At 44.2% G+C, this 14848-nt stretch overlaps 1 protein-coding gene across 1 annotated transcript in view; it reads left to right on the plus strand.

The window, feature by feature from the left end:
* Positions 1–286: 286 nt before the first annotated feature.
* Positions 287–14848, plus strand: part of FSTL4 (follistatin like 4) — a 482307-nt gene continuing 467745 nt past the window's right edge. The window contains 1 exon segment of the mRNA XM_004384723.1: positions 287–412. Coding sequence (XP_004384780.1) covers positions 287–412 — 126 coding nt within the window.

Genomic DNA, 14848 nt, shown 5'->3' on the forward strand with positions numbered 1-14848 from the left:
AACATTTCTAGAGTTCTTACTATGTTCCTGACCCTTACCCCGCCAATCCTCACAGCAACCGTATGAGGTACGTATCATTGCCCCCATTTTAGAGATGAGTAAACTGAGGCTCAGAAGTAGTGTAACTTCTTCAAAATAGAACAGAAGGGTCGGTGCCAGGATTTCAACTCAAGTTTACCTGATCATGGAGTACTAGTATTAACTAACGACCCCATCCATGACTTGTTACGTGTTTTTGGAATGCGTAGTTCTGAGCATTTGTCATTTTTTCCACAGACTCAACAAAATGAAACCAGGAGGCATTTGGCTGCATCTTGCACTGCTTGGGGCCTCGCTGCTAGCTGTGCTGGGATGGATGGCCCCAGGAACCAGCAGAGACCTGAACGTGGGTGTGGAGGAGTCACAGGCAGAGGTATAGTTAAATAACAACTGATTTGACATTTCATACTGATTGCTTTTCAACATTGCAGCTATCTGATTTCCCTTCCACCTTTAGTTTAAATCAATTGGACTGCAGCGTGAATTAAAATTGTATCCCCTTTTGATGAGAGGCAGAAAGAAGCAACATGTGTTAATATAGACAGGAGGTTTATATCATGATGTAATGGTTCTAAAGTCTCTCAAATGCTGAAAATATATTCCAAAACCAAGCTTTAGTTATATGGTTTGTCTTCCACCAAGACCCTCAAGAGAATGATCTTTCCGCATATTTAATAAAATTCCAAAAATGCAGACTAATTGGTGGAGCACACCCATGTGAATTAATGAAGTATTTAAATTATAAAATATGTTTTAAAATCAATGGACTACTTTTCAAGTATATAGATAAAAAGAACCTGGCTGAGAAAGAACTGGGAAGTAAGGGTCCTAAGGGAGCTTGCTTTAATGAACAGATAAGAATGATTAATGGCACACTAGGTTTATATAAATGCTTCTAAAGTGCTTGAAAAACTTGTTCTCAAATACTTCCCTGGAGATTCTCGATACATTGCTAATTGCTGAGTGAACTCTGGTCTTAAGTACTGAAGAGGATTCATAAACTGCAACCTAGTCCTGCTCAAGGTAGTAAAACCAGTTGCCATCGAGTTGACTCTGACTTATGGTGACCTCATGTGTGCGTCAGAGAAGAATTGTGCTCCAAGGATTTTCAATGGCTGATTTTGTGGAAGTAGATCGCCAGGCCTTTCTTCTGAGGTACTACTGGGTGGACTCGAACTTCCAACCTTTCGGTTAGCAGCTGACGCATTAACCATTTGCACCACCTAGGGGTTTCACTGAAGGTAGTAGGTCCCATGAATTTGGGGTTCACGAAGGATGCAGTTTTGCTGCAGAAAATGTTTTGTATCTGCTGAACCTTAGGAAATGACTATACTCTTTCAATAAGACCACCTGGGATTTTCTTTATGATGTGGCAAATACTAATTCTTACCAGAGAGCTTTTCAGGACATTTTTACTTCCATTGTTGCCCTTGATGCATACCCTTCTCCTTTTCTCTGTACCTATTTCCTGTCCTGTGGAATGAGAAATAAAAATTGCCTCAAAAAGTCAGCATTACCAGAGAGTGAATAATGACACACTGATATACCGTGTATGGTAGGATTAGCGCATTATTTGATCAAAAGACATGATTTCACTTTCATTATTACTTAATTGTAATGCAGTCCCAAACCTACAAGACTTAATCTTCTGGGAAGTTCAGAAGTAATTTAATACGCACTATCGCTGCTGAAGTTAGTGTGGCTTCCTTTGTGGTGAGCAGATGATGAAATGGAAACACCATCTCTCCCATCTAAATCCATGAAGGGCGGCACCTGAATGCTCTTGAAAGAGTCTGGAGGCTGGCTTGCTAGTGAGAACAGCATTTGCCATATGGGAACGGCTTACTCATACTCATATCCATACAGAGGGAAAATGATCACTTAAAGCCTACACATATATTGTTGAATATTTAATAGCAAAGCAAATAGGCAAACACACAGGTATGCTTACTTTGTCTTCGTACTGTTGGGGCTCATTGGCCCACTGTTTTAAATCACTTATTTCAATTAAAAGAGTCAAGCCAATTAAGGTGGGATTTAGCTGGAGGTAAATTGAAGACAAGTTAATATCAACCTAGGGCCTCTTAGCTGTTAACACCCTAACACCTTGTGCACCAACAAGAAAGAGCAGATGTTGCTCATTCTGAGGAAGTAAGGTGTTTTGTTTGATGCTTTTTTGTCTTTGGTTGTTGTTCTGCTCCCTCACCCCCACCCCCACCCCCACCCAGCCTCCATGAAAGCAGAGCCCAGGAGATGCCATTGTCTCGCAAGTCCAGGAATTTTGCTGCTTCAGGGAAAAGAAGTGATGACTCTGCAGACTCCGGAACAACTTCCCTATTGATCAAATTCTCTTTGCTACAGATTTAGTTTTTGCAGAGTATTATAATTTCTACTCATTGAGTCTGCTGATATTAATGATTAAATAAGGTAATGATAGTGTGAATGTGTCCTGTACACAGGATGGGCTCAGTAAGTATTTAGATAGAGCAGAACATTTATTTTTAACTGATTTGTTTGCTGTCCTTGATCACATTATGCCCGGCCTCTCCACACCACTGCTCCCTGGGACCCTCCTGCCTGGGGTGCTGTCCCTTTCTTCCCACGTGTATGAATCCTCCCTGCCTCCAAGGCCTAGCTCTGGTTCTTACCTTTTCTCTAGAACCTTCCTTGACCATTCTTGGTCACTTCATCTGAACTCCTAGCCCTTTCTGTCTTTTTTCTTTTCTTGCTCTTACATTTTTATTTAACATATGATGAAGCCCATCTTATTTAACTTTCTCCTCCTCATTGTGTCTACTAAATTTATGAGCAAAATAGAGGCTCAATGTGTTTTTAAGCCAGATGGTACTTATGCAAAATTTAGTACTGGTCATAAAGTCACCCTGGTGCTTCCAAATTCAGACTAGATCATCAAGTATATAAGTCATGACACACCTCCCTGCACGCAGGTTCATTTCCAGTGGGCACATGGATGGTCTCCCAAGCAATCCTGTAAGCAGCTTGCAGGCCAACTTGGGCTTGCATCTTCTCAACACTGAAACTTGTTCTTGTGTGTAGTAGATCCTTGATAGTTTCTTCTTTGAGTTGTAGTTACTACTATATCCGTAAGTTACTGTATAAAACATATTAAACTCCTTTGGCAGTTTCCCCAGACAGTCTGATTTTCTAGGAGAATCAACACCAACAGAGTTCCTGAGACTATATATAAATAAATTAAAAACTAAATTTCAGAAACTAGATGTTAAAATGTTTCTGTGTGTGTTTTCTTCCGGATAGTAGCACTTTACAAAATACTCAGTGACAAGATTTTTTGCTTTAAAGCACTTGGAAAGCATTAATAAGATTTGATATGCCTTTAAAGTTATTATACCAATTCCTTGAGTGCCAAAAGGGTAAATAAGGATTAAATGACCAATGTGTGTGTGTGTGTAGATTTTTAAAGCAATTACAGCAAGTGTAGATTTTGTTTATTATTTTATGTACAAAGACTGTATTTGCAGTAACTTCAAGGAGTTTACCACTTTACAAAGGTAGATAAAAAGAAATGTAGCTGGGTAGAGTGCCTCTTTCATAAGAGTTAAGAGTGGTAGAATGTGGCCTAGAGTACTAGCGCAGTTCTGAATTCTGAGGAAACAATTCTGAGAGATACCATTTATTAGAATACTGAAATATATTGTTGTTACTGTTGTTAGGTGCTGTTGAGTTGGCTCTGACTCATGGCTACCTTATGTATAATAGAACAAAATGTTGCTTAGTCCTGCATCGTCTTTTTGATCACTGGTATGTTTGAGTCTACTGTGGCTATTGTCTCAATCCATCTCATTGAGGGTCTCTCATTTTCACTGACCTGCTACCAAACATGATGTCCTTTTATAGCGATTGATCTTTTCCTGATGATGTGTCCAAAGTAACTGGGCCAAAGTTTCGCCATCCTTACTCCTAAGGAACATCCTGGTGGTATTTCTTCTAAGCGAGATTCACTCATTCTTTTGGTAGTCCACGGTATATTTAATATTCTTCGCCGACCCCACAATGTGAATACATAAGCAAGTTCTTCTGTCTTCTTTCTTCGTTGTCCAGCTTTGTCATGCATATACTCTGGCCAAATACAGTAGTAAAATCAACACTGGTGGAATTTTATATTTTGAGGAACCAGGAAAGAGGGAGATCTAATGGGGTGGTACCCCAAGAGAGCCTCTTGAGGGCCAGGCATTTGCTGGAGGGGCCCTTTCTTTGGGCCCAGGGTGTGTGTTCCAGCACCAGTGTTTTACCAACTTACTGGCCTCTGGGATTGAATGGTGGTCATTACAAAGCTTCACACATCCTTCTTGCATTTTACTAAAGTTTTTCTAAATTACTCTTGCCCGTACTATCTAGTCATGTACTAAATAACCATAACATAAATGTTAACGTTGCTTCCTTTTTAAATTGTTAGCATCTATGCCTCAGTGCTTATCGACTAGGGGTCTGCTTTGAAGTGACACACTGTTTGTTTTCAATATTTGCAAATTCTGTCATAGGAAAGTCTTCTAGGAAAAAGTCTATGTAGGGTGGCACAAGTTGACCTAAGTACTGTTCCTCTCCTCTCTAAGCCCAGGGGTCAGCCTAAGAAAGCATTAATCCCACCCTGGTTGACTGGTCCTTTCTTCTTTCTGCAAGTGGTCCCAGAAGCCTTGCAAGAGTGGCTTCTTTTTTAAAAAATAATTTATTTTTGTTGTTGAAAATATGCACAGCAGAACATACACCAGTTCAACAATTTCTACAAGTACAGTTCAGTAACATTGATTATACTCTTCAAGTTATGTAATGTCATGGATTGAATTGTGTCACCTGAAAATATCTATTAGCTTGGCTAGGCCATGATTCCCCAGTATTGTGTGACTGTCCACCATTTTGTCATCTGATGTGATTTTCCTGTGTGTTGTAAATCCTATCTCTATGATGTTGATGAGATGGGATTAGCAGCAGTTATGTTAATGAGGCAGGATTCAATCTATAAGATTATGGTGTGTCTTAAGCCAATCTCTTTTGAGATATAAAAGAGAGGAGTGAGCAGAGAGACAGGAGGACCTCATACCACCAAGAAAGCAGTGCTGGGAGCAGTGTGCATCCTTTGGACCCATGGTCCCTGCGCTGAGAAGCTCCTCAACTGGGGAAGATTGATGACAAGGACTTTCCCCTAGAGCCAACAGAGAGAGAAAGCCTTCCCCTGGAGCTGGCACCCTGAATTTGGACTTCTAGCCTCCTAGACTGTGAGAGAATAAATTTCTCTTTGTTAAAGCCATCCACTTGTGCTATTTCTGTTATAGCAGCACTAGATGACTAAGACATGCACCTATTCTCACGTTCCTTTTATGAATTGTTCCTTCCCTGTTAACATAAGCTCACTGCCCCTTAAATTTCCTATCGAATCTTTCAAGTTGCTGTTGTCAGTTTGATCCTATATAGATAGATAGTTCTTTAAAAGAGCACAATAAAAGATTGTTCTAATAGCAGAGCCCTTAAATGCTCCCTGGCTTTTATCTGCATTGGTTGGGCATTCAGGAGTACTTGTGTTGCTAAGTTATTGTTAGCTGCCATTGAGTCAGCCCCTGACTCCTGGCGACCCCATACAGAATGGAATGAAACACTGCCATGTCTGCCATTCTCCATGATTGGCTGTGGATCTGACTGTTGTGATCCATAGGGTTTTCACTGGCTGATTTTTGAAGTAGGTTGTCAGGCCTTTCTTCCTGGTTTGTCTTAGTCTGGAAGCTCTGTTGGAACCTATTCAGCATCATAGCAACATGCAAAGTACCACTGGCAGACAGGTGGGTGCTGTCCATGAGATGCATTGAACTTGGGAATTGAACCTGGATCTCCAACATGGAAGGCAAGAATTCTATCAATGAACCACCAATGCCTCATGGGTGCTAAGACAGAGCATTAACATTTTTTTCTTAATAACTGTCATTGTTCTCACATATCTTACTGAATTTAAGGTAATGCCCTCCCTTTCTAGTAAAGTTCTTCCTCCGCCCCAACCTGCCCCTGGCTCTCCCTTGGGGCCCATTGTTTACTGGGAAAGAGAAGCTCATTGTAGTAGGGTTTGAGGTCTGCCCCCATTCCCATCTCTGTTCACCTTTGCCCCCAACCCTGCTTGTGGGCGGGCACAGGGAAAACAAACTCCATTCTCTCGTGTGAGCAGGCAGGGAGCCAGGCAGGATACCTGGAATTTTCTTAAGCTCACCGGAAGTACAGGCCTGCATGCATCTCTTACCTGTGTTTTCTGCAGTATCACCCTCCTAAGCACTCACTGTGGGGAACTCGGCATTTGACTTGCTGTCAAAGAAGATGGGACTCTGGGCGAGGCCTCTCAGCAAGAGGCAGTAACTGTCCTTTCACCAGGACCGCAGAGCGCTGGCATTCCTGAATGCCCCCCTTTTACTAGCATCCAGGACTTATGCTGCAGGCACGAGGCTGGCGGGGTTGGGGTGGGCGGCCTCCCTTGAGCCCAAACACTTGGCCAAGGCTCTCTTCTGATTCTTCTTGTGTCATCGGGTGTGGGTTTTAGTTTCTCACATAAAGTGTGGGAGAGTATAACCTCCTCTCTGCAGATGCACGAATTACGTCTGTAATTTTCAAGGCGAAAGATCGCAACAAGTGCTCCAAGTTCCCAGGGGCACCAGGGCAAACCTGTTCATGTTTCCAGAGTTTGTGTGGGCTGTGTCTTGCTCCACTGACTCTGGAACTTTAATGTGCTTGCACCTGCCCTGGGGATCTTGTTAAAATGCTAATTCTGATGCAGTAGATCTGCTGTGTGTCCCGAGATTCTGCATTTCTCATAAGCTCCAGAGTTGATGTCAGTACTTCCAGCCACGGAGGATACTGTGGGCAGAAAGGTCCTATAGATGTCCTCCTCCCCCCACCATGCACATACCCAAGATGAAGGAAGCCCACTTAGTGTTGAACTGCTTTCTGTTTTTAGCTCTTGCCAACATGATAACACGATCGCAGTCAGGAAAAGGAGGGAAATGTGCAGACTGCAGTCATGCCAGGAAGTAGCTTGAGGAGACTCACATGGGGTGGGTGGGGGCGGGCTGGGGAGGAGGAAGTGCGGAGGCAGATAGGTGAGGGGAAAGATGAGTTTAAGCGACCTGGGTTCTAGAGTCATTTGCACCTACTTTTAAGCAGGTTGGACAGGTAAACTTAGATCTCTGAACACAGGATTCCCTACTGGCTTATCTGTTAAAAAACAAACAAACAAACAAAAAAAAAAACGTTGCTGTGGAGTTGATTCTGACCCACAGCGGCCCTTTGAGTTTCAGACTAGAAATGTACTCTATAGAGTTTTCAATGGCTGTGACCTTTCAGAAGTATATTGTCAGGCCTTTCTTCTGAGGTGCCTCTGGGTGAATTTGAACTGCTTAACCTTTTGGCTGGTAGCCGAGCACTTACCTGTTTGTACCACCCGGGGACTCCTAAGTCCTGACGGAAAGCCCACTCCCTCGTGCTCCAGTGGATTGACAACATACACTCACCATCACGTCACCATGTCACCTATACTGGTGTCCTGCCCAGTCTCTGCCCCCAGGACTCAGCTACGCTGTTTGGGGAACACACTGCTGGGATGGTGCTCTATTTTGGACCTTTATTTTTATTTTTTACCCTTGGACATAGGAAATCACTATCTTTGTTCTTCGTGTTGGATGTTTCTCATCTGTCACTGCTCCTGGCAAGTCCTTCTACTCTGTCCCAGTTACTACAACTGTGACCCCCTTCGTATTCTGAGATCATAGTTGACAGAGTTTTAACCGGCCCTTGAAAATGTCTGTGACCCAGGAAAATGAGGATTTACTAGAGTTCACAGAAAACCATTATTTTTCTTCCTTTTAGTTTAGCATTTACTCATCAAACTATTTTATTTATGCTTCTGTTGCTAAATAATGTATGCTCCTCTAGGAAACTTTCCACACTCGTGATCAGGACATCAGGCTATGCATTGTAAATGGGGCTCTGATTCCCATTTTTCTGGGAGTTCGCAGCATCAGCCCTGCTAAGCCCCAATCATCTGTTTGATTCACCCTCTGTGACTTATGGCTTATCTCTCTTGCTTCCCATTTCAGAGAGTAGTAAGTGTTATGTTGGTGTCAGATAGACTCTACCGGCCCTATAGGTGTGGGCTCTACTTTTCTGTCCTGCCAAGACTAAACCATTGTCCTTCTGCCTGCACTACTGCGATCTGTGCTATGAGGCTCCTGGGCACCAGCCACGTGTGTGCTGGAGGACACTGGTTCCAGAAGTGGAGGCCTAGGATGATACAGGCCTTGCACTCAGGCAACAGCTGAGGAAACTGCAGTGGGAGTGGGACAGGTGGCTGATGGGGGAGAAAGCTGCTGCAAAGCCATCTCTCTGTTCAGCCTGGATGTCCACGTAAGTCTGAGGATCTCCCTAGAGTCAGGAAGGTGTCGACCAAGAGAAACCCAATCTCTCTCCTCTTGGGATCCTCTTTCTAATACCAACACGTTTTTCTTTTGTTTTTAAAAGTAAGAACCAAGTATTCTCGTGTAACACTTCCTCTTGATGGAGCTGCAAGCTGACCGTGGGGACCAGCAATTCCTAACCATGCTGTCTTCAGATGGTTCAAGGACTATAGTGAAATTCAGGAAATAAAATTAACCTTAAACCAAAAAACCGAACCTATTGCCGTCGAGTCGATTCCAACTCATAGCGACTCTATAGGACAGAGTAGAACTGCCCCTGGGGTTTCTAAGGAGCAGCTGGTAGATTCAAACTGCAGACCTTTTGCTTAGTAGCTGAACGCTTAACCACTACGCTACCAGGGCTCCAGAATTAACCTTACTTCAGTTTAAGATCTGTCCCCCTGACCATGCTTCAGGGCTTGGCAGGGTTTGGTGGCACAGACCCCAGCCACAAATGGACCCCTGCAGGATAGAGAGCAGAATAGACTCTGCGGCTGGGGACGGGGGCTCAGCTAGTGGTCTACATGTGCTATTCCCCAAGGGGTAGTGTCAAAGAGTCATCTGTAGAAAATAAGCCCCCGAAGGAAGGAGCTTGGTTATAGTGGGGTCAGGCAAAAATGGAGGGTGGGGGCGGGAGTGGAGGAAAAGAACTCTGAAATGAGATCATTGGGTCAGTGAGTGCATGGAACTGCCCAGTTCTGGCTGTCTGAGGTGGGGACAACACCTGGAATGTGTGGCAGGTGCTAGCAATCCACCCATATTTTATAGTTTGGCTTTCTCTATCCCTTTAGTGCTATGCAATCCAGAGTGAAGCCTGCTAGCCCGTTTACCCATCCCCAAGATTGGAAGATGACCCAATGCAGGAGGACAAAGCAGAGGCCCATAAGAGCTGCAGGAACTTTCTAACTCAGAGGTGCAGTTGCCAACAGCCTGCTCATTTTAGGATGAGAACTCAGGGTATTCAGTTAGGCTCAGAGCCCTAGGTCTAGCCTGGCCAAACCAGTTCTGTGAACTAGAGCTAGTCCCTTCTCTGGGCCTCAGTTTCCTCATCTGGGACATGAGGGTATTGGTGGAGATGTCATCTGGGACTTCAGGTCTTTGTCACATCTAACTTCTCCACTGATGCCTGGGCCCCTTTAAAACTTTCGAAGATTTCCAATCTACTTGGACTCTCTTTGTTATTCCCGTGTGGCTGAATAACAGGCATGAAGTCTGAAGGTTCAGTGCTATCTTTAGTTGTTTGTGTAAAGTTACTTCCCTTTGGGAAGGGATAGCCGTTGAGGAGTTTTCCATCACTTGACTCAGAAGTGGAGCCGTATGGTATCTGTTTGACCAGAAACACCTCTCTCCACCCCTCAGTGTAGACCTGGGGTCAAAGATGGCTCTGCTACACAGTGTGTGCTGATGCCACAGGCTCTCTGGTGATCTGCTAGTGTCTGGGGAGAGGAGAAGGAAGTGCTTGGCATACAGCGCCTAAAAGGAACTTCAACTGATTTTTTCATTCATAGTTTTAGGAAGGGTTAAATACTCACTCTGTGCTGCGAACCGTGCTCATTCAGAGAAGGGGTTCCTAGATTGTTTTTTATTTCATAGAGTCTAAAAAAAAAACCCAAACCCATTGCTGTCGAGTTGATTCTGACTCATAGGGACCCCACAGGACAGAGTAGAACTGCCCCATAGCATTCCCAAGGAGCAGCTGGTGGATTCAAACTGCCATCCTTTTGGTTAGCAGCTGTAGCTCACCATAGCTCTTAACCACTGTGCCACCATTTTTTCTTTTTTTGCCAGGCGAGAGAATTTTAAAGACAAAATCAGGCTGACATCTAGAATCCCTATCACCTTTTTATTTATATCTTTCTTTAATCCCCCTTCCTCCAAAAAGGAGAAAGGCCATGATTGGAGAATAAAGGGCAGTCCATCCCAGAAAAGTACAGTTGGCAGCCTTCCACCGACACACACTACTACATTGTGTGTGTGTGTGTGTGTGTGTGTGTGTGTGTGTGTGCATGTGTTGTGTCCGAGGACCAGTCAGAACTTAGTCATGGACCACAGGGTCAAAGATCTAGAGATCATTGGGAACTGAGGCCCAGAGAAGCACATGGTTGTCTGCTCTTGAAGTTCCTGGTGAGTTGGTGTCTAAGTTTGGCTGAGATACTAGGTCCCTAGACCGAGGTTCAGTGTTGTTCTCCCTGGTGTTTGTTCTAATTTCACAGCTGGAAAGACTCAGCTGCAAGGTAGGAAAAATGGGTGCTCACCCCAAAAAGAGGCCTCATGCCCTCTGCATCGGTTGGGGATCAACCTTCAAGTGGGTTTTCCTCACCAGATCCAGGCACGTCTCTACGTTGAAGCGTAGCCAGGACTGGGTTTTAAAGGGAAAGTGGGGTACAGAATTTCTTGTTCATGATTTTAGCAGTTTCTTGCCATCTATTTACTCCACCCATGAAAAATGACACCTCACTGCTGTTTGGTTGGTGATCCCTTCTTCCTGATAAAAGACTGCCTCACTTTACCCCTACTTATGAATAAGAAAACTCAGAGAGTTTGCTCTTGGCTGGAACAAAGGATGGAGTGTGAGTGGCCTTTGGGCTCGAATCTTCCCTAAACCAAAGGTTGCATTTCAGTTTCACTCTGCATAGGGATAGGCCAGGGCAGATGCAGATACCAGAAGCTGGTGGTAATGAGAATCTGGTCTGGGCTCAGAGGGACCTGCCTTAAAGAGAACTGTCTTTCCTTGACCTGTGGGAAGTTCTGAGAAGGGACCTGTCTAATTGCTTGATGCTACATCTAGAGACTGACTCCTTGGTTTCCCCTTCTTCTCAGAGTTCCAAGAGGGCTTTGAGCCCAAATTGAAATCCTTCTGGAGGTCTTAGCAAAGAGTAAAGCTGACACTGTTAATTTTGTTAAAATACTTTAGAATTTGAAGTTTTTTGTTAATTTGCATCTGGATTGACTGTGTGTATGTGTGTGTGTGTGTGTGTGTTTTGAGAGCTGAGAAAGGAAGTCATTCTCCCATTTCTTGCAAAAGTCCTTTCCAGGGAACACCACAGATCACTGGTAAGCCTTTCATGGAGTATGAAGTGGCTTAAAGAACCACCTCTGCACAGCTTCTCAGCGTCTGTGAGGGACTGGCAGCCTGGCCCAGCATCAGAGGTGACAGATGCCAATATGACACCTAGGCTTCAGCCCCGATGAGGCGCTAGGCTTCTGAAGCAGAACAACCTACTTTTCTGCTAGAATTTATTTTAACTAGAGCTTCGAACTGGTTTGTTCCAGTTCAACCCCCTGCATTTTCATTTCCATTCCCGATGTACTGAATCAGAATCTACATTTTAACAAGATCTCCAGGTGATTCTTATGTATATATGAGTCTTGTTAAAATATAGATGTATACTTAAGAATCACCCAGGGATCTTATTAAAATGTAGATTCTGATTCAGTATATCGGGGGTGGAAGTGCAAATTCTCAGCAGTGGGTTGAAATGGACCGAACTGGTTTGAAGCTCTGATTTTAAACTCTTTTCTATCTCAGTTTATATGACAACACGTTTTCCCCTGCTCAGGCTGAAAATCCTCTGTTCTTTTTGATGATTTGGTTGGTTGTTGTGTGGGGCAAACTCCTGGTGTAGGCAGCCTGAGACAGGCAGCTCTCTGGGCTCCCAGGAGAAATGGTTGCTATCCTCCTCCCCTCCTCTCCTAACTCAGTTAACTCTTGCCCTGTATGCTCTGCAATCCCACTATCTCCACCAGGATTTACGTTTTAAAACTACACACAGTTAATTCTCATTATTCACAGTCGTTTAAGTCCTGGGAATACTGATTTCGCAAATAGCGGGCCAGCCTGATTTGACCTCAGCTGGGAATGTGTGTGCTGCTCTGCACATGTGCATAACCTCGAAAGTTCCACGAGTATTAGAGATTATACATAAATTTTAGTGAGGAGTCCTAGTGGTGCAATGGTTAAGGGCTTGGCTGTTTAACTGAAAGGTTGGAGGTTTAACCCCACCCAGTGTCTCCTCAGGACAAAGACCTGGCAATCTGCTTCTGTAAAGATTACAGCCAAGAAAACCCTAGGGGTAGTTCTACCCTGTCACATGGGATTGCTATGAGTTGGAATCAACTACATGGCAAACAACAGTAATGACAGGCAAATTTGAAGGTATGGAGTCTGCAATTTGGAGTTGGCTTTTACTACTGGGGCCTAAACACTCGTTTTACCTGCTGCCCTGCTTCCTAAAGACTCTCCAGTCCCACCTTTGCTACAGGGTACCCCCAAGTTGGAGGGCCCAGCCAGCTGTTTTTTCTCTCGCCAGCTGTGTATCTGAGGGAAGTCGCTTACCCTCTCTGACCTTCAGGTGAGTCATGAATAAAATGCAAGCAATGCTGGTATTGATTTCAGAGTTGGCATGAGGACTCAGATGAAGGTTTGGTGCTTGGCCCTGGCTATCCCTTCTATGAAGAGGCCGGTGTCATAGTGGCAGGCACACCAGAGAGTGAAGGGTAAACTCACACAAATGGAGGATGCTCTACTGGGCTGAAGAGTCCTCAGGGTCAGCAGAAATAGTTGGTGGTTCCAGGGAGGATGGCTGTCAACTGCCCCTTTGAGGGGAAGGAGGGGACCCTGCATGGTGGGAACAGAATTTCTCTTTTGAAATGTCATCAAATAAATACAAGACTCAGGATGGCTTTTCTCGACACTAGTCTTAAGACAATTGGGTTAAAAGCTTGTTTAAGCTGTTCCATCATTTAAAGCTTGCTCCTTAAATAAAGTAGAACTCTTTTCCTGTTTCTTTCCCTTTTTAGCCTGGCATTTATATCATGCTTGGAACCTTCTGTACAGTAAGGACCTCAGGCTTCTATGGTTGTGCTGATGCCACATTTTGAGTGTCCATTCCAGGGATAGACTTTCATGTGGAAATACTGGATGATGTCAAATGGGGGAGGCCCACCAGGTGGACTTCTACTTGGAGTGGTTCTGAAATATGCCCCACTGTTCCTCTTCTTCCTCCTGTGCTCTCATCTGTTTGGTTGTTACATATGCTGCTGTTTTGACTTTAGAATTTGGCTGTGAAGAATGGGATTCTCTGCCTCATGAATGAGGATTCATGCCCAGGCAATAGGACTTTAGGATTTTGACTTTGTGTCCCAAAGCAGAACATCCTGTTTGACCTTCTCAGGACACCATGCACCCACCCAGCCTGGGGCTGTCTTGGCCAACTGGGGCATCCTGTTGTATTAAATCTAAGTAATCAATACATATCCTTTGAGCACCCAGCTGTGTGTTTGGCCTTGTACTAGGCCCATGTGGATGAAGAGAAATGAGATTTGTGATTCCAAGCTTGGGACTGGAGGGCCAACGGGGTATGGAGGGTGGTAGAGCATTTGGTTGTTGCTGAGTGGATTTTGAGTTAGCAGAAGGAATTAGACAGCCTATGTCAGTTGTTGATCTTTTTTTAACCTCTGTATAGTGACCAAATTAAGTTCTCAACTTTAGCTAAAGAAAATTAGGTATATTGATTAATAAAGGAGGAAGTAGTAGCTGCCTCCCTCATTCTACCATCCCTGGTCCCAGGGCAGAATACTTCATTCTTATAGTCTAGATATTTCTCTCCCTGGGGGGATGTGGCTGATGGCAGATCTAGTGTCCAGGTTTGTCCTAGACCATGACTCAGCTTCTCTGGAGCCCTCAGTCAAGGTTCCTTTATAGGGATGAATTTGGGGCTGGAGAAAGCTGGGATCTCAGCGTGTCATGGCATAGGATGGACACAGTGCTGACCACAGCAACCCCACTGCTGTCTAGGGCTCAGACTCTCACCCAGAGTTCCTCTTATCTTTTCCCCTCTTCCATAACTTCTCCCCCAGAGCAGGACCTGTACCACTATGGGCCCTTTTCTCTAAAGTACTTCTATCCAATGTGCCCGCATCCTTCTTTTTGGCTCAGTGACTCCTAAATCCTACTCAGAGGACTTGGACTGGCAGTGGGGAGGGAGTGGCTGCTCATTATTGCTCTGTCTCATCTTGCTGAGGGTACTACAACATGTGATATCACTGCTTCAGTGCCCCAAGCTGTCATACTGGGGCTCTTACATCTTGCTTTAGAGGCCCACCTAGAGCCAGGTGTCCATCCTGGTCCAAATGGTTGTAGCCAGTTATTCATTAATTATTAGAAGTGAAAACACTTTTATGGTCATGATGACTCAAACATAATTATCTGTGACTTCATTATACATTCTAATAAAAATGTATATCAAGTTTAAACCTAAACTCATTCAAAACAATTGTTCTTGTGTTGCAAAAAAATAGATGGTCATGAGCTATATTCTATAGGAAAATCCTGTATGTGGGCTGAT

This window comes from Trichechus manatus, unplaced genomic scaffold (assembly GCF_000243295.1).
Source record: "Trichechus manatus latirostris isolate Lorelei unplaced genomic scaffold, TriManLat1.0 scaffold00127, whole genome shotgun sequence".
NCBI classification, from domain to species: domain Eukaryota; kingdom Metazoa; phylum Chordata; class Mammalia; order Sirenia; family Trichechidae; genus Trichechus; species Trichechus manatus.